At 30.6% G+C, this 20,789-nt stretch overlaps 1 protein-coding gene across 4 annotated transcripts; it reads right to left on the reverse strand.

Annotated features, from left to right (window-relative positions):
* Positions 1 to 1,032: 1,032 nt before the first annotated feature.
* Positions 1,033 to 6,121, reverse strand: LOC117922967 (squamosa promoter-binding-like protein 16). Of its 4 annotated transcripts, XM_034841213.1 has the most exons (6): positions 5,943 to 6,121; positions 5,787 to 5,860; positions 5,587 to 5,679; positions 4,017 to 4,520; positions 2,030 to 2,166; positions 1,033 to 1,881 (listed from the first exon to the last, which is right to left on the reverse strand). In XM_034841213.1, the coding sequence occupies exons 4-6, from the start codon at positions 4,424 to 4,426 to the stop codon at positions 1,259 to 1,261; spliced, it is 1,170 nt and encodes a 389-aa protein (XP_034697104.1). In that variant the 5' UTR covers positions 4,427 to 4,520; positions 5,587 to 5,679; positions 5,787 to 5,860; positions 5,943 to 6,121; the 3' UTR covers positions 1,033 to 1,258. The 4 variants fall into 4 exon arrangements, with proteins under 4 accessions (XP_034697104.1, XP_034697110.1, XP_034697118.1 ...); XM_034841219.1 differs by lacking the exon at positions 5,943 to 6,121 and having other exon boundaries at positions 5,787 to 5,936; XM_034841227.1 differs by lacking the exons at positions 5,587 to 5,679; positions 5,787 to 5,860.
* Positions 6,122 to 20,789: the final 14,668 nt, after the last annotated feature.

The following is a 20,789-nucleotide window of genomic DNA, read 5'->3' on the forward strand; positions in this document are numbered from 1 at the left end:
AACTTGACCAAAGTGCTTCTAAGAAAGTATTTTTAACCTTCCCAAAATTGAACTCCCAAACAAGGCCCAAATGCTGTCACCCCATTGATACACTACAGTAACTCTAGCAAGAGTAACAGCCAAGCCATGTGCCCTTGCCCTTGGTCCCACTAAGAAGTGGTGATAACTTAAGCCATTAAGGATGACAAAAAAAATCCATAGGTTTAAATTCTCGAGGAGGTCTATCCCAATGGATAGACATGAAAGGAAAATCAGGATCAAAATCGCAGACGAGGAAAATTAAATAAATCAGAACTGGGAATGAGACGGGAAAGGGATTTTATTTCTCATCACTAAACTTAAGTTTAGAGGATTTGAACTCAATATGCATATCATGCTCCTTAATACTATTTACATCTCATCCGATTTTCTAACCTTCCCAAAAACTACACATCAAACTCCTTTGAGAAAATCTTAGAACATCCAAGCTGACTTTATGAAATTGCTGGATTTTCTGAGATCCAAAGCTTAAAACTATACTCTTAATTTTCGGGTTTTCCAGTTGCATTTGCAGGAAGCTGGGAACTGGCTTTGCCTGACCTTCATGGTCTGCAGGAGGGGTCTGGTTTAGACTTCATTGTCCTTGACAACGATTCAGTTTTAAGTTGTTCTAAAACTGGAAACTTAAGAACTGATCATATTTTCAGTTGTTTGATCCTAATGCTAAAACCTTTTGAAGGAAATGAGGCAAGTAGCTAATTGTGATATTACAGAGGGGAGACAGTATAACTTTAGCTCTCTCTACTTTAACCGAAGCAGTGTACAACATGACATGCAACCCAGAAAACAGTTGAGTAAAGCTACCGAGATTGAGAGAATCTCATTGTTTTCAGGAAGAAAAGGCAGGGGCCAGGAATTTGTGAGAAAGCAAAAGTGGATGGATGGAGGATTTGCAGGGAGTGGATTCCTCTACATGTGGAGTTTTCTTTTCAAAAGAAGAGGAGGTACATTTCTATTAAAACATCCATAAATTTGAAGATAGGGAAGAAAAGAGATCCAGAAAGGGAAAGGATATATATATATAAGTAGAACCTGCTCCCCAATTCATTGTCAACTGAGAAATTCCACAGTTCAGGAGGGATAAATTCTGAGAGAGAGTACATTACTTAAAACTATATCACAGAAATCCCACTGTTTAGCAAGGGAATAGATTTATTCCTCATGGGGCAAAAAAATTCCAACCCATTTGACAATGTAAGAGAACTGTTAGTGGCATAAACTACTCCCAAGAGAACGAGAGCGTTTGATGAGGACTGTTGGTAGACGAGCCATCAGGTCCAAGCTGAAAAATTGCAGGGCAATGGAGGTTGGCATTGCTGCTACCATCAGAGACCAAAACAGAACCGACTGACTCACCCATTCCTTGGGAGGAAGCATACTGGCTTAGACCAGTATAGTGCAGGCTGGGGATCAAGGATTGAGCTGGGGGGATTGGGTTTTGCTGCACCATCCTGCTCAAACCAATCTCCTGAGTCTCAGGCGGCGGCGATGACAGAAGAGAGAGAGCACGATCAGAACTGATCACTCGATTTAGCCCATCAGAGAACATTTTTTGGCCACCGCTACCATTTCCAGATGCAGAACTGGGATCAAGAAGTGGTTGACAAACAGAAGTTCCAGGGAGTGTGGGAATAGGGCCTTGCAAGAATGGGAACTGCTTTCCTCTATAGCTTCTGGAGAAGGATTCGGGGAATGAGTTTTGTCTGTCCATGAAGTTTAACTGTTGGTGACTATTGTAAAGTACAGCATCATTCTCGGTTTTGATATTCCCAGTCCAAGCAGAGGTCACACCAGCACTTGCAGGAAATACTTGTGGGTTACTGAATGCCAACAATCGAGTACCTGTGATATGAAAAATTTTATTTACTTCAATTAAAAACACAGTACCTACCCTATTGACCATTGCACAAAATAATGGGTAGTTAAACTGTATTCAAGCTCTTCAGTATGAATGGAAAACACACAACTTGTTTAAATAAAGCATCCAAACCTTGGTGACTGGAGAGAAACCTCCCAGAAGTTATGGACAATGGTTCAGGCTGAGGCTTCCTTCTGCGACGGTTGTGTCCATCAAGACGTTTCCTACAGCTTCTTTTTCCTTCATCAAACTCACCCAAGGAATGAAACCTGTAGAAAGCTGGAAGCTTGATTAAAAGGAAAACCCACTAAAGAGACATTCAATTACCAATGACACAGTAAGAATGTCAATGTAAGAAGGCATGCATAGTAGATTCAGGTGCTGTCCAACCATCATGGATATCTAAGACTCTCTCCAGCTTCAATCCACAATCTTAGGTCACAAAAATCCAAGTTTGCCTTTCCTTTCTACAAGGGATATGGACCAAAAATCTAGAGAATGGTCATTATAAAAGCTGCCCTTCTAGTTTAAAAAGACACCCATAAAGTAGAGCCAAACAGAACTGTACTTATGAAGTTCAAAATCTTTCATTAATCATGACTTTATTATTTAGTTTCCAAGAGATGCGTTAGACACCTATACATACTAAGCCCATGAAACAGCTGGATAAGTTTTACTGAACTATAGCTTGAAGATATGTTAGCTTCATTCCAATAATATAAAAATAGGCAAATGGAAAAGCTGTCTTTTCATAGAATAATATTAAACAATGGACATCCACACAAGGTAAAACCTTACAGAACAGACCTTGCAATTTACAAGCATTATCCATTGGATAAGAAAGAATCTGAAAATTGAAAGTGGCTACCTAATCTACTTGAAGCGTGTTGAACAGATACAGTATAGACACGATGCCAAGACAACACTAAAGAGTGTTTACCAGGTGTTCAAAGCCTCTGAAATGTAGGTTAGGATTTCTTTTAACTTCCTTTCAATGCAAAAACTGTTGTATGTTTACCATACTTTAGTAATGACTTTCATTAGCAAGGATCCAACACTACAAGCACACTAGAAACTAGTTCCTCTTAGGTTGTAGACCAACTTGGATCCTGGTGTTTTACCCCAAAGGAAGAAAACTAATGCAAGAAGGGACATGCAAGACTTGTAACCCTCTTTAGTATCATATTGTAGGAATTCATCATCTAGCAGATACACAGATATTTTTCCAAGAACAAAGAAAATCAAGTCCTGTTTGAAGGGAGACACAAGAATAAGTCGCTCTGGAAGTGGATCAAAGAATTTAATACAGAAAGCACTCATGTTTTATTCCCAGTAACATGCTACATATTCCAAATTTTTTGGGCTGCATTGGTAGCTTATTTAAACCAATTTCAAAACCATTCATAAGTACCAGAAATAATTGGCCCAAGAGCTCCAAAATTTCTTTTTTCTAAATCTGACAAGTAGAAATACAGTGGTGTTCTACCTGCCTAGCATTTGAAGAGAGAAGTTGATCACTTACAACTGTAAATCATTCTAGGTAAAATTAACAATAAATCAATTATAATCTTACCAAAATAAATAAACAGGTTCATTAAATGCAATTAGAAACACAGTTCCCAGTCTTAAATCCTGTACAGAAGCACAATGAAACGATTTTATTTGCGTGCATATAGGATGCCCATATCAACCTCAGAGGGGACACTGGGTGACTTATTAACTGGATGTTGTTTGGTAGAGTAAGGACATTTAGTCGTAGTAAGCCACTGGTAGAATCCATAAAAAATCTCATGTAACAGCTCTGGAGTACAAACCGCAAGATAAAACTATTCAGAAGCAGTTCCAGTAATGATAATCTAATTTATTGAGTCCAATAGAAGCTCCATCAATAAGTGGAAGCCATTTGAGTAATCCTTGTGATGAGAGAATAAACCATGCAATGAATATAGATTGTGGAGACAACCACCAAGTAAAAATAGCCTTAGAAACAAATAAAAAGCATGGAAAATTAGATAACATTCAGTGATAAAAATAAATTCAGGAAACAAATTAAAGAAGAAACATCTGCAGGATGAAAGAACTGGAAAGAGAGGAATAGATAAGGGAACAGATTTAGCACCTGCTGCACTGCTGGCAGAACCGTTGTTCATGACCCCCAATTGTAACCTTTGCGGTTTTAGAGTGGAGCTCACAGACTTTATGGCGACGGTGATAATCCCTACATTTACTGAGGTCCGATTTGCACCCATCAACCAAGCATGAAACAACTTGGGTTCCATGACCTGGTGTCCTGGCCCTCTTTGCTGACCCCGACGATGATGACTCCATCATAGAGTTCTTAAAACTGTTCACTGACCCGTCCCCCAAATCACTCAACCTCCCAAGCTTCAAATCCACCAAGCAATCCCCTTTAGTCTCCTGTCCTCCTCCTAAGCTACTGGACGACCCAAGAAAGGGAGCAACGCTGGGTATGCCTTCTTTCTGCAATTCAGCTAAGTCCCAAGAAGGCGTCTTCAGATTATAGCCCATAAAAGGTTTTTCTTTCCCTCCTAATATTCACTTCCTCCTGTCTCAATCAACAACTCCTTATCCACTCATCCACCTAATCAACGATCATACAATCCTTCACAACAAATACCCAACAAGAAAAATCATCAGCATCTATAAATTCTCTTTAGATCAGTTTGTACCAACAGGATTACTCCAGGAAAATGTATGCAGCATTTCTCAATGGACCGCTGGAAAGGAACGGTACACACTCTTTGTCTACGAAAATTTCGGGGAAATTGACAATTTTGCCTTCACTGTGTAACTAAAAATCTCCACGAAATTCATAGGAAATGCTTGAAGGGAGGAATAAGGAAAAGGGCTTACTAGTCTTGCAGTAACCGAGTAAAGTACAATTGTCGGCTACTCAAACGCTTAAATCTGTCCCTTTGGCCCAGATGGTAAAAATTTGGGTCGAAAAAACTTGATTTTCTTGCATATGTCAGGGAAAACAATGGAAAAGTTAACATCACGGGATCCTGAAAAAACTTTTAGAATAACTCCCTAATAAAAACCAAACTAATTTTTAGATGGAAAAATTCATTAGTTTTAGCAAAAAATTTGAAGTAGTGGGAAACAATTTTCCAAATCATATCAAGCCCTGTGCTAATCTACAGGAAAATCTACCACTCAGGTACCAAGTGGGTACTTCCTGAAGCAACTGTTTTATGCTTATCTCTCCAGGAAATGATCTTCTTATTGAAAAAAGAAAAAAAGGAAAGAAAGAGAAAAAACTAGAAAAATAAAAAGGCAAGTAGGAAAAAAACTGCATAAATAAACTTCAGGCTTAAACGCATATTTTACACCTACGGCTACTGAAGAGAGGCCTAACAAGTTTCATTTCCCCAGGTTCCATAGCAGTAAAAAATCCTGATGGATGGAGCTTTGAGGAAAAAAATAATAATAAAAAAAAATTCCTGGAAATTTTTCGAGGAACTATTTTCTGTGGAAACAAACAGAAGCCTTGAGGACCTCAACAAACAACCCCAGTTTACAGAAATTTCTGTTATCCAGTTGTGAGCTCAGTATACTTAAATTACAAGTATGCCAATTACTAAATACAGAAATCAGAAATTAAAAAATAAGGCAAGGCCATTAAACCACAAAAAAGGCTAAAATTTACATATGGGACATATGGGTACCTGAAAAACCCCTAGAAATCAACCCCAGAATTGAGAAAGAAGAGAGTCAAAATGCAGAGAGACCTCCAAGAATGCTGGAAAAAGAACCGAAGGCTGAAGCAAGAAGAGAAAGCAAAAGGATGATAATAGCAATAATAATATTATAATAGAGCAAAAACCAGGCAAAGAAGAAATGATACTGTGAAGAGTACTACACTCACAGACAAAAGCAGTAGAAGAAGACTGATTTGGGCTTCCCATCCATTCATTCTCTGACACCCATTCTATTAAAAATCTTTTTTAAAAAAAAATTACAACCCAAATGGATTAGTACTCCCAATAGTGAGAAAAACAGAGAAAGTTAAGAGTATTTTCACCTGTTTCTTATGGCAGGACAGAACAGGAAAAAGGAAGAAAGAGAGACAGTATTGAGAACTATGAGATAGAGCAAATGCAGAAGTTGGATAATGTATTCAAAGTGTAGACATGGAAAAATGGCAAAGAGAAAAGGAAAAAAGAGTAAGATATGTGCTTTCAACGCTCTCTCTCTCTCCTCTCCTTTTAGGCTTGTAATTATAATTATACAATAACAGCTAGAATGCAAACTATATATCATTAAATACTGATAAAAAATAAAAAATAAAAAATAAATGAGTGGCAAAGAAAGGGACAGGGTGTTGTTGCTTTCAACTTTTCGAGGTATGGAAAGGAAAAGTACAAATGGAGAGGAAAGGAAGAGAGGGGCATTAGCTCTTTTTGTATTAACAAATTCATCAGGTTTCATTGTTTCTCTTTTGTATGTGTGTGTGTCTGGTTTCTTTCTTCTTCTTCTTCTTTTTTTTTTTTTTTTTTTTTTATTTTTTTTTTTGGATTTGTTTTCAATTTATTTTTATTTTATTTTATGGGCTTGATTTTGTGGGGCTGCTACCACCACAACTTCTGTGGGGGGAAATGTCATCCACTGGATTTTGTGTTTGTAAATGTCATTGTTTTTGAAGAAAAGTCAACATAGACCCTTAATATAGATTGGCTGGGGTCTGAGGATAATTTGATATGGACTGATGGTTTGGACATGTGGAGAAATTATGGGTCAGGATTTTTTTTATTTTTTTATTTTTAAACCACTTCTCTTGAAACATAGATCTTGGACAATTTATAAATTTTTCCAAAACAATTTTTGCTTGTTTTTAAAAATGAAATTTTGTTGGAAAACTTTTGATTTGATTTGAAAAATATTTTTTTTTGGTTTATCTTTAGGTTATGGCATGATTAAAATATTCATAAAGTATTCTTCACATTTTTAAATAATCTATTTTTAAAATAAACTTCAAAAAATTTTCTTTTAGTCAAATTTTTGCATGCATGTTTTTATTTTTCTATAAGGCAAACTTTTCAAAAATAGTTCTTACAACATTGGGATATATGAATAAACTTCTATCTAAAAATTTTAAGACTATACAATGATATATATAAAATTTTGAAGACTATGTTTGATTAGTATAAAGTACTAAAGAAAAGAAAAGTATTAAAAAAAATTATTTTATCATGTTTAGCTTCTCCATAAAAAAATATTTTTAAAAATCAAATATAATTAAAAAAAATTATATAATGACTTTGAAAAAACATAAAAATAACAATTTATTAAATTTAAATCTAATTTTTATTTTTCTTAATTTTTTCTTTATTTTCTTTTCCTCAAATTTTCTTTTTTCGTATTTTTCATTATAAACATTTTACAGAAAAAGGAAAACAATTCAAAATTTTTAGTGAATATATTTTTAATATTTAAAAAACTCCTTCCAAACAAGTAATATTTTTTCATCTACCAATTGCAAAACCCATTATTTCTGATTGACCAAACTCCAAAAACCCTAATTAAAGAGGAGGGGTGTATTTCCTATTTTTGTTCAATTATTGGGCAAGCATGGCCCATGTGTCCGTACTAGCCAGGGGCTTGCGAAGCAAGAGTCATTCTTTTGCCTTTTATATGCATCGCCAAATTCCATTGGCTTTTTCGTTATTTCGCCCATCAAAGCATTTTCAAAACTTTCCACACTTGCGTGCTTCACACCCCTACCCCAAAATTATATTCCCTATCAAAATATTTTCAATTTCATCGGCATCACGTGATTCATGATCTCAAAGAATCTTATCATTTATATACAATAAAAAATTTGCAAGATTATATCATTACATTACCTTTCAATTTCAAAGGTAGATATTAGGTTTTTTTTTTTTTTCCTTAGAAAACAGAAAATATTTTTTCTATTTAGAGAATATTCTAAGCAATAATTGAAAAAATAAAAAAATATTCCGATAACTTGAAAAAACGATTTTTCATATTTGATTTTTTAAATAAAATTTCATTGCTAAAGATAATATATTATTTTTTTTTATTTTAATTCTAATAAAAAACTAAAAACAATTAATTTGGTTTTAAAAACGACTCATCAAAATGATTTTTTAATATTTGTTTAGAAAATATTAGCAAATAGGACTTTTAAATTTTGTTTGATAATTATTTTGAGAAATAGTTTTAAAAAATAGTTTTTAAAAATTGTTCACTAAAATAGAAATCTGTTTAAAAATATAAAATATTTTTAAAATTTTAAATGTATTTTAAAAATAATTTTTATATTTAATATTTTATTTTTAATCATTATTTTATTTTTATATATTTGTATAATTATTTTTTAAAATAATAAACAAACAAGTAAAAAATATTTTTTCTACTTTTAAAAATAAAAAACAAAAAACAATTTTATGTTTGTCATACGTTTTTTTTCAAAAATAATTATCACACCTTTCCTTAATTTTTTTTCTATCCAGGTCTTTATCAATCATAAATTTTAAAATAAGGGAGATGGGTGTATTTAAGTCAAATTAAAAGAAAATTAGAAAGGCAAAATCTCATTTGTTAGTAAATTATCAATCATTACTTTGACATAATGAAAAGTATTCCGCTACTTAAATTTTCAATTTCGTTGTCGTTGTACACATGTCCCAACCTCAAAAATTGAATAAACTTTTCCAAAAATAAATGAGTAGAAGAGAAGATATCGAATGGGGATGGTTGGTGAACAATTCAACTATTCGTGATTTAGATCTTATCGTGACGAGGCATAGCTATCCATGCAAAGGAGTAGTCAAACCAATGAGCTCAATACCAATGATTTAATCCAAATATAATTTAATATAAAATTAATGAATATCAATTTTCCAAATCAGTTCATTTTAACAACTTCTAAGTGTGTTTGATAACAATCATATTTGATAACAATTTTTAATAGGAGCAAGCTAGACAAGACCCGAGATCAAATATAAAAAATAAATTCTTTCACTTCTTACAAGAGGAATCGAATCCTAAACATAACTCTTCCTAAAAAGTGTCATAATTGATCATTAAGTCAAAATTCATATTATTGATAATTAACAAACTTTAAAAATATTTTAGAAGTTTCCTTGACTGAAATCTTGTCTCTATCATTGATTTTTTATATCATTTTTATTCTTTATAATATTTAAAAAAATAAAAAAATTTAAACATAAAAAAAAAGATTAAAAGCATTTTTTAAAATCAGGCTTTAAATATAATTTTTTTATAAATTATTTTAGATTTTACATATACATATATTAAATTTTACTTGGATATATTTTTTTTGTAGTAAATTTTAAATTTTAAAAATGATAAAAAAAAATAATACTTTAATTTTGTTAAATAATATTTTCAAATCATTATTTTCCTAATATAAAGTATCTATAAATTTTTATATTTTATGTAACCAATCAAAAAAAGAAAAATTAAACAGTAAAAAGTTACCGTTTTCTCATTTTAAAAACCAAAACCAAAAACAAAAGTTTATTTAAATAGATATTTAGTATATGTTTAGTTATGTTTTATAAAACTTATTTTTAAGTTTTTAATTTAAAAATAATTTTTTAAAATAAGTTTTAAAAAACATGATTAAACATAATCATATTTTTATTTTATTTTTAAAAATTGATAAAATTCATCTTTAGTTTTTTTTTTTTTTCATTTTATTTTTAAAAATTAAATTCCAAAGATCAACGTTGGAATGATTTTAGAAAAATTTTAAATTTCTGTTTTTGAAAACAAAAGAGTGGTTTGAATTCACATAGTGAAACAGGGTTCTTAATTTCTAAATTTATAAAAAAAAATCTTAAATAATAATAATAAAACAGAATCAAACTTGAATTAAAAATAAAAAATAAAAAAAATCAGACGACTAAATCAGGGAAAGTTTTTAACGTGAGATCCGTATCAATTAATGATACCTCAAGAATCTGAAGAAGCATGTGAATTACAGGAAGAATGTGTATAATTATCACTACTAAATGTGTGGTTCAAGAATTGAGGTAATCGGAGGAAATTGGTTTCTCGAGAAACAAACAGTACGTGGGAATTGGGAACCACATGAAAACATGGAAATCAGCCGCCCACATCTCCACCAGGCACCAGTTCACTTAAAACGTAACGTTTCAAAAGTCTGTCTGCGTCACGTAACATTGCCATCATCATGCCTGATTGCTTGTTGACTATTAAACTCCTCCATTTTATTTTATTTTTTTCAAAATTAATAAGAAAAGCTTTATTTGATTGGAAATACACGTCATTGACTCATTATCTCATTATCTAAGTTTTTAATGCAATTAATAAATCATTATTTTTTAATTTATTAAATAAAATCGTAAATTAGCACTATATATATAATTATCTTTTTCTCATCATTTTAATATTAAATTTTTCTTTATTTTCCAAAAGATGATGGTTGGTGGCTAAACACATTATTTGCAACAAATAAGGTGAGTGCCTTTTTCTTATCTAATTTTTTTAATGATAATTAATTTAAATATTTTTATTTTTAAATTTTGAGATAATAATTTTAAAAAAATTTTAATTTTTTTTAAATAATTGTAAATTTTCTTTTATATTTTAATAGAAGAGTTTTTATTTTTTATTTTTAAATAAAAATATATTCCAATAATATTCTAATAATTGTTGAATCCGATTTAGTGATTAAATTTATTAAGAAAAAAACAAAATTTTCTGGTAAAAATTGTTTCCATATGCTAAAAAAAATCATAAAATAAGAATCTAAGTAAATAAAATACAAATTTTAAATAATTATTTAAAAATAATTAATATTTTATATATATTTTTAGTCGTATTATTTTTTATTGTTTAAATACTATCTTTCAATGTCATAAATAATACATTTGATTATTTTAAGTATTATTCTTAATTGATAAGTATATAAATTTTAAATTATTTTAAAAGAATTTTATTTTATAATTATTTTTATATAAGGACATATAAACTCACTTTTTTCAATTTTGGTTCCTTTATTATTATTATTTATTATTAGTTGAAAGGAAAAAATTATTCTCCAAGATGAGGTAAGTACAAAAGTATTTAAAAGAAAAATAAAAAATCTTCATTTTGCTTTACTGTTGGAGTCCCATAATTCCTCAGCTCATGTGGGGGAGGTACAACCACTTGTTTTCTATTATAATAATAATAATAATAATAGTTAAAAAAAATGAGGAAAAAAAAGTTTATTCTAGAGTTGAAGCAAGTACAAAAGTATGATGGCAACCAAAAAAAGTTTCCTATTTAGAATATAAGTTTGCCTTGAAAGAAGAAAAAGAAATTAAAATAATAATAATAATAATAATAAAGAAATAAAAGTAGAAGAAAGAGAACACAGTTAGAGATCAATAATTGTCTCCTTGTAATGGGTCAAACAGAGGGTATTATCGTAGGGTAGCCCTAGCCACCCACCTCCGGTCCACACCATCATCATCATCATCACCATCTTCTTTTTCATCCACATTTTTTTTTCCTTTAACCAAAATTTCTAAATATTTTTCTTTTACATTTATTTTATTCAAAATTATGAGTATTTAAGAGATGATTAATTTGATGGCCCTCCAAGTTTTTGTTAAATAAATATCAAGTCACAATTGGTTTCATAACTTAAGTCACGAAACATACCATGAAGCTTGATGCTATGACACATATCATAACTCAAGTCATGTCATACAACACAATCTATATCATGACGCGTACCATAATTGACATTGTGCTTATATTCTCAATTAGTAGGATTGTGCCTCAAATGTTATTAGTTTGAATAAATTAGAGTGTTTAAAGTAAATTTACCCTTTACACATTAACATAGAATAACATCATATGTTTTTATCCTACTGAATTGATCTTCAAAATTAAAGTAATGATTAATAGGGACAATCGGGAGCATTTATTATTTCATTGTCAAAGAAGGAATAAAGAACTCCAAACATTTCGTGTAATAAACATAACATTGCTCAAAATGGTAAATGTCACTTTATACATTCTTTTATTGATCTCTTTTATCCATAATAATTATAAAAAATAATAATTGATGCTCATAATAAATGGTACGAGGAAGCTAAAAATTTCATGAATATAATTTTTTTTTTATACATATAAAAGATTTATCCAAGTACAAATATCTCTCAAATAAATATTATATATATCTTATTACCACTTGAGAATAATTAAATGTTCGTTATATATAAATATATGTACATGTAAATGAGTAAATCTTTTACAATTTTTTACTACTTTGGAATTATACCACTATTACTTTGGAAGAACCAAGTGTTTGATTATTTGGGATGATCCGATCAAAGAAATGTCGTAGTCAAGTGTTAATTTTCATTATTTAGAGACTAAATATTTTATTATAAAAATCGGCTCAAAAATTCCGGCATACTCATTTAGATAAGTCTACTCGGATAGCTCACTACTCAAGTACCCACAATTATGACTTGATGCATATTGATTTTAACTCATTCATATAATAGCGGATTAATTTTATCTATTTTCTCTTCATATTTATTATAAAAATTAAATAATCAATGTTATCATATTATATCTAAAAATAAAAATAATTAAGAAAAGTAACACATGGAAGTGGGTTTATAGATTACTAGATATTGAAATGGGCTAGTGGCTATACTAGTGGTGTGTGGCTGCAGTTAGTCCACGTATTTAAACCAAAATTTTGAAATAATGGATTAGGTTTTGATGGATGTCATACATATAAATAAAGGCTTGTCTTTTGGTCACTATATATTACTTCACATTAAAGATAGGTGTCTAAAGTCACAAGCAAATGTGATTCCTTGTATTTCGAGCAAGTGACAATAAAGCATGTGTAAAAATTAAAGTATTTAAAATATTTTTTTCTTAAAAATATATAATAATGGGGAAATTGGGGGTGTGACATTACTATATACTATATGAATGAATGAACTCATAGAATATTTCTTGGATTTTGAAGATAGGGATGGTGACTTTATATGATGGTCATGGCATGGTCAAGCCTTTCTGCAGCCCACTAGCTCTTATTAGTTATTATATTGTTCATTTTTCTTCTTCGGGCCAGTTTGTCTCGTACAACAAGTCTTTTAAAATCCGTCTTATGTCTGAGTTGTTGGGTTTCAAAGAAAAGGTGACAACAACAATTTTTATTTTTATTTTAAAATAAAAATAAAATAGAGCAGATATTGTGGGAGTGGGACCAACCCCCAAAGCCCAAAAAAGCGACCAAAATTAATGGCTTTCACAGTGCATTATGTTTGAATTTAATAGAGTGGGTTCCAACCAAATTGATATATTTTTGTCACTCTCACTCACCCACCCTTCAGTAAAGGTGATATATTAGCCTCCAAACCCACCTTTACATCCACCATGCTTCCACCCTTTTTCCATTTTAAATGGGATTTGTTTATTTTTTATTTTTGAACATTTTTTAAAACCATAAACCCTTTGATAAAATTAAATAAATAGGCACAAAGCCTTTTCTTAAGCTTATTTTTTAATTTGAGTTATGAATGGCAATTCAAATAAGGCCTAAGTAATAAAAGAAATAGATAAAGATTATGAAATTTGATCAACTAAAACTCAAACACGAGTAATGATTTTCTTGCTTTGGAAGACATTTAAAAATGATATAAAAAGTAATATAAATAGTATAATGATACACGTGCCAACTTTAATTGAAAAAGTTATGTTTAAAATATATTAGAGTAAAGTTGATAATTAGCTTTCACATTCAATTGCATATATATAATGGTTCTGTATTATTCTCTTTTAAAGAGAATGATATGCACACAGTAAATTTAAATTTTATAAATTTAATCTTTAAAAAAAATTAGTAATTCAACATGAGTCGAAGTTTGATTTTGATTTTACGGAAGTTCACGAGTTTAAATCATCTCTCCCCATTTGATATCTTTCTCTCAATGTACAAATATGAAGTCGCACGTGAATGGAACCCAAATGCTACTTTCGTCTTGTGGCTCCTTGTCGGAAGAGCCCTTGCAACTAAGTAAAAAGAAAGAAAACCGATTCAAACAATACAATGTCACATGAGATCCAACCTTTTCATAGAATATGAAGAAAAAAAAACCCACAAAAATGGCACCTAGGAAAATTCTTTAAAAGCAAAGATGCATGGTACAGATGAAGAGAAGAATCCTCAGGACTGACACCTTTTATAATTATTCTTGCAGTTCAATCTCACATTTTTTATGTAGAGTGGATGAAAGGGCGTGTATTATTCTAATGAGTGCTAGTTTTAGAAGATTTTTTAAGAGAGGCTCCTTCATATAAAATACCATAAAGTAATGAGGGCATGCATGCATAGAGGTCAAAAAGAAGAAAAGAATTCCCCTCGACTCACGCCCTCCTCTCCTCTTTTAATCCAAGCTCCAATTGTCTATTCGAAGTAGAAGGAATGAGATGCACTATCATTAATAAATTAACAATAGTAGACTAGCATGGAAAAGATATATATGCTCAAAAATGGAAAGTACCACTTTTTCCCACCCCACAAACACCTCAATACCTGCAAATATCAATTTTAAAAAGTAAATCCTAAAGATGAGAGAGAGAAAATTTGCGGCTGAGGGTAGTGAGAGTTTCCCAACTCCAAAGTGATAAAAACCTACCAATGTGAATGTGGCACCAACTTTTAGTGGGTCAAAAAGGCTCGGTAGGCTGAATAAATGGCAAAGGCTATTTGGAATAGGGCCACTATTTTCTCTAACTTCTTGTGCACGCTCTTGTGGCTGTGGCCCTCGTGGGTGTCTAAAGATGTTAAAATAAGAAAATGGCTCTCTACTGCCCTAGATTTTTGGAATGACCCCAAATTTTGAAATAGTGGTTTGATGTTCCTTTTGTAATTGAATGCCCAAAATATAAAGGAGTTTTTTTTTTTTTTTTTTTTTTATTTATAATTAGGCATTAGGTTTAGGTGATGTTTGTTATAATATTTGATTTTTTTAATTATATTAATTCGATATCAATAAATTATTTTTAGTTCAATTAATAAAAAAAATACTATTTTAACAGATTCAACATATGGCTCTCTATTTAAAAAAAAAATGGAAATGGACTAATGTTGGTAATTAAGAAGAATTGTCTCTAATTATGAAACAACCACCATCTTGCAATACCCAACAACTACTTGAAAAGATTTCTTCTTAAGCTTTTTTTTCTTCAACATGGGAATTGAATTCCCCGATGTGGTTAGTTCAAAAGAAAAGTCATGGATCATATAACTAACTAACTATATGTGAGGTGACAAGCCAACGATAAAAAGCATTTTTTTCCTTATGCATATGCATTTTTTCAACAATTGAACACCATTTGGTGTCCCCCAAAATCGATGTTCAAATCCTCTCCTAAAAATTGTTGTTTGAGAGCTCAAATTTCTAGAAGGGACACTCCTTGAAAGAGATTTGAGTCATTGACAATGTGCAAACCTTGAACGATAATTTATTTAGACATGACAAGTTCACATCACCGACCCAAATTAATGAGATGATATAAATAGGATCAACTACCGATGCTCTGTGCCTACTAGATTGAGTGGGAAGAGAAGAGAAGATGGAATTCTCAAAAGGTGAGAATGAGAGAAAATAGGCAGATGCCTTTTACAACTTTCACTGGAGGACGAAAGCAAAGCCGTGTGAGACTGTTGGGGATATTTTTTGGGGGGAGGGGGTGGGGGAAGTGTGTGGAATCTGAGGCCATCCAGGAGTGGTAGGGAACAGAAGCCACAGCTTTAGTCTCATCCACTAGTAGCTTTCCCATTTTGCCATATTTTAATTAAAAGGGGGAGAAACAGAAAGCCAACTTTTAGAGGAGTTCGTGGAGTAAAAAGGGTATGAACAGTGTATATATACATATCAAAATCAAACTCAACTCATTGCTCTAATCGTCTAGCATATGTGTAGGCCCTTGGAGCTTTAATTAGCATTTCAATTATAGGGGGCCTCTTCATCTTTATCTAACGGATATAAACAAACAAATTAAGAGAGAGAGAGAGAGAGAGGGGGTGGGTGGCGTGTGTCAGTGTGTGTCTTGATGAGACTCAAACCAGGGGAGAAGGGGCCAAAGGGCAGCAGCAACAGTTGTGGCAGGGAGCCTAATGAGACCCCTAGTGCAAGTCCAAAAGAACTCAACTGTCTTTTACACGTCTGAATGACTCTGCACAGGGATATAATAGGGAACCCATTACAATAGGAACTGCCAACAAACTGGGCATTTACAGCTGCAAAGTGGTGAAGCACCCATGAACCAACAACTGGACAAGCCGACTCAATGCACTGTTTGGCAGAAGCAGAAGATGCCTGTATATTTTGACCAATGCTACTGGTTTTACAACTTTATGAACTACATGAAGAAAAAGCTAACAAACTTGTGTATTATACTATTATCTGAGGAATGCTTCCTTCCTCACCATTTTCACCAATTTTTTTCCATTCAAGCAGGACTATTAATGTGATAGGTTGGAGTCAGATGGTAGGAGGTCGAGCTAGAACTCAACCCTTGCGGCCTGGAGGGGAAGGGGGTGGGGGTGGGGGCTATGCCAACTTAAGGGATAAGGAGGACTGATAGCCTCAAACACATTTGTAGATCATTGCATTGCCTTTTTAGGCACACCAAGAGGTCAAAGTTGAAATTGTCCTCTATTAAGCTGTACCTTAAAACTGAAATCACAACAGCTATTATAGGAATTTCATCTAGCAGGAGCAGGATATACCTTTGAATGCAGGATCTTTTGGCTGTCACTCAAGTACTGATTTGGATGATTCATAACGGCATCACAGGACGGGCCATGGACAGATTAAAATGCTAAGGCGCATGCCAACTGCACATGTTGCCATGTTCACAATTAGCAGAAACACCTTTATGTTAAGAAAAATAAAAAAACAAAAGCACCTTAATGCAAATCTGAAGACAGCTGGCAATTGTATGACCTGATAATGTCTATTTGGAGCTTTGTCCAATGCATGATTACCCACTCCCAATTTGCAGAAAGCTGCTCTTAAATTCTCCTCAGTCCTCACTCCTCGCTGCCACATAAAAAATGACAAAAAACGAGGGCTTCATGATTTGTCAGAAAGCTCATTTTCCATGTGTGTGAATAGTTAGCTATCACCAGGTTTCATGTCTAAGATGACATTCGCTTTTCCCACATCTATTAGGCTTTTAAAGCCTCAATTCTTCACTCTTTTCCCACATCTATTAGGCACATGATAGAACCCAGAAAAACTTTCCCATTTCCCTTCTCATAAAATATCCACCTACAACATTTTGATTTAAATGCAAATCCTGAAGGATACAGTGGCAAGTCTGAGATAGCCCCACGAATTGGGGCCAACTGGCCAAGAAGAGAGATTTTTTGTAGGACAAGTTCTTTGAAATAATTTGGTGTAAGTACCAGCAATGGTCCCAGACAGATACATCTCTAATAGCTGGGGTAGGAAGGATAATCCGGACGTCCAAGAAGGATATTACTATGTGGTTCAAGGTTGCGACACGTGATATGAAGGTTTATGACATAAGATGAAAATGTCTGTAAAACATACATACGGTAATTAAATTTTATGAATATATCATAAAAATATTATTAGATATTTTAACAAAAATATGGTTAGGTGGAAATTGTTTATAATTCATTGAAATATTTGAATATATATATATATATTTTTTAAAAATTATGAAAATACTTAAAATACTTTTAAAAATTATCAAATAAGCGGATATTGAAGTTATTTATTAAATTTAATTGAGATAGGAATGATCAAAGATAATATTTATCAAATCTTTTTAGAAAAAATTATCTTAAATTCTTTTAATGTATTTATATGTATTTATTTTAAAATTTTAAAACTATTTTATTATATTTTATATAAAAAATCAAATCATTTCTAAGATATATATAAAATATTCTATTTGAGGTATAATTTCTAAAATTTTGTTACAATTTTGTACTTTACAACTTTTTGCTATTAATATTAATTTATTTAATAATTAAAATAATTAAAAATTATAATAATAATTTTTCTTATTAAATTAATTTTAATTTATAAAATATTATAACTTCATTATTTTTTTTATACTTCAGCAATTTTTGATAAATTTATATTTTTAATATTTTAAAATAAAAACACTTAAAGTTAAATAAAATTAAAATAATAAATATAAAATAAAAATAAAAATAAGTGATAGTAATTATTTAAAATAGGATTGATCAGATAAATATGAAAATAATTAAAAATAAAAGAATATTTTAAAATAAAAGGGTAATATAATTTTAAAATAAAAGATAAATTAGAGAAAAACAATTAAAAAAAAATACGAAAGGCCCTTTCCAAAAAACATAGAAGCAATCCTAATCATTGGATAGCTTTATAAAAACACGGGTGAAAAAGCTATAATGCAATTAAGTTGGATGGGTGTGTTATGATTGAGCTTGCAGTCCTCTTTCAATAAACCAGACATGGAAGCCACGACATTCAATGATATTGATGAAGTACTGGTAAGTATTTGATTCTTCTAGATATCATACATTATGAAACAAAAATATATGTTGTGAAGTAATATTGCATTACAAAAATACAGCTAAAAATCATGAAATAAATATGGGTAACATGTGATCACTAGTAATGTTTGCAAACTACCTACCAAGAAATGTTTGCCTATTTAACTCATTGCTCACTGAATTTATTACAATATCTCATTCATTCCTTTGCCTTGTTTCTGCTTTCAAGTTCATAATCATAACTACCTGAATTAACGATTAAATAAGGTCTATGGTTTTGTGATATCCCATATTAGATAGGGAAAACGTTCCTAACACTATATGGACTCCTCTTCATTGTGTTACATGTTTTAAAGTTGTGGAGGTTCATTGGATTTAAAAGTGGATAATATCTATATAGAATGAAGCAAGTTGTTACAAATAATATAAGAGTCGATCCCCGACTGTAATGCAGTATATGGTGTGGGAATTTGAGTGAGTGTTCTAACTAGCCTAACAATCTAATGGGACTGTAATATCTTACATTAAATAAAAAAGAAGTTCATAATATAATATATGTAATGAACTCAATTATGATATCACACATGCTAACCCATGTGACATGATGAGGGCATTAGCCTTCATTGTGGTGCCTCTAAACCATGTAAATGCATTTTATAGTGATGACCCATTGAAAAACTTTCTTTATACTATAAATGTAATAGACTCCTCTTACTTATGTAGACATATTTTAAAATCATAAGAGTCAATTGATACCCCACATCAAATAAAAGAAAAATTACTAACATTATATATGTATTGGACTCAATTATGATATCTAATATGCTATCCTATGAGACATGACGAGAATATCATATTTGCATAAGGGCTATTTTTAATAGTGTAATTGCCTTTTAGAGTTATAAAGTATGGGAGCCCATTGCTAGTCAAGGCGCCCAATTGGTTAGGGCGAATGCCAAGATGTGTGGTAGGGGCACACAATCCTAAATTCAATTTTTAGTATTGCTTATTGAATGCCCTGAAGTGTTGGTTGTGGTGAGTGCAATCAACACCCCGAGGTTTTGATTATAACAAAAATTTTATATTTAAATTTTCTTAGAAATAAGAGAAGTAAAAATAAAAGAATTATAACCTATTTAATTCATATTTATTTATTTAGTTGAAAACAACTTTGCTAATTTATAGTAAATTTATTTACCAATCAAATTGCACAAAATTAAAGGTACTTTAACTAGCTAGTTTTCAAAATAATAATTATCCAAAATTTTAAAAAATGAATTTGGCTTTATATTGTGTACTAAATTTGATTTATTGAAAAAGGGAAGTGTGAGAATGACTTTCTTCCAATAAGAGAAAAACTAAGAGCCCATTTGGTAAATGAAATAATTTCTTTCATATTTTTTTTACTAAGTAAATGAAGTCCAAATTAAACAATACTTAATGCATTTGGTTCATCAATGACTCCATTGTTTCTTTTCTACATAAAATAATTATTTTCCGGACTTTTTTCACTTGGCAAATGAATTCTAAATTTAACAAGACTTAACATATTGGATTTATTAATGAGTCCATTAATTTTTTAAAATAACTTCAAACTAGAATAATGACTCTGTTAATATAAAAAATTTATGAACAAAAATTGATTTAGAATAACTCTATTGTTTCTCTTCTACATAAAATCATTATTTTTCGAATTTGTTTCGTCAAGCAAATGAACTCCAAATTAAACCAAACTTAATATTTGGGACCCATTAACAACTCTATTAATTTTAAAAAATAATTTGAAATTCAAATAATAAACTTGTTAATACAAAAAAAAATATATAGATAAAATGGTTTATAATGACTTTAGGTAAATAGATTATGAATTAAGACAGACATAATTAATAATTTACATTTTTTAATAAATCTTTTAATTTTTAGGAATAATTTGGAATAAAAAAATGATCCAATTGATTGCTTATTAGATCAAAATATTGTGAAATATCATGTTTGTAATTGAGTACTAAATGTGTGCATGTAATAAAAACCTTAATTCATTTATATGTTACAAAAGTTAAAATGTATTCATTATCATTTTAAATAAAGTACTGTCAACAATTATTATTTTTAAATTATTATTATTCATTTTTAACAATAAAAATATTATGAAGATGTTAATTTTGTTGTGTTTCAAATATATAATAAAATAGTATAGTTTTAAAAAATACATAATTTATGATTTTATTATAATATTACTATTCATGTGTTATAAAAAAAATATTTTTAAATTTATTTGTAATTACACAATTATTTTCATTTTCAATAAGACTTGAATTA

Source organism: Vitis riparia, chromosome 1 (genome assembly GCF_004353265.1).
Source record: "Vitis riparia cultivar Riparia Gloire de Montpellier isolate 1030 chromosome 1, EGFV_Vit.rip_1.0, whole genome shotgun sequence".
Taxonomy (NCBI): Eukaryota; Viridiplantae; Streptophyta; class Magnoliopsida; order Vitales; family Vitaceae; genus Vitis; species Vitis riparia.

What these genes read in the sequence shown, in the direction of transcription:
- LOC117922967 (XM_034841227.1), bottom strand. Translation starts at nt 4,426, where the DNA reads ATGGGCTATAATCTGAAGACGCCTTCTTGGGACTTAGCTGAATTGCAG. An exon ending in TTCTGCCAGCAGTGCAGCAG is followed by an intron (nt 2,167 to 4,016) that starts GTGCTAAATCTG and finishes AGCTTTCTACAG; the next exon opens with GTTTCATTCCTTGGGTGAGT. An exon ending in GTTTCTCTCCAGTCACCAAG is followed by an intron (nt 1,882 to 2,029) that starts GTTTGGATGCTT and finishes TTCATATCACAG; the next exon opens with GTACTCGATTGTTGGCATTC.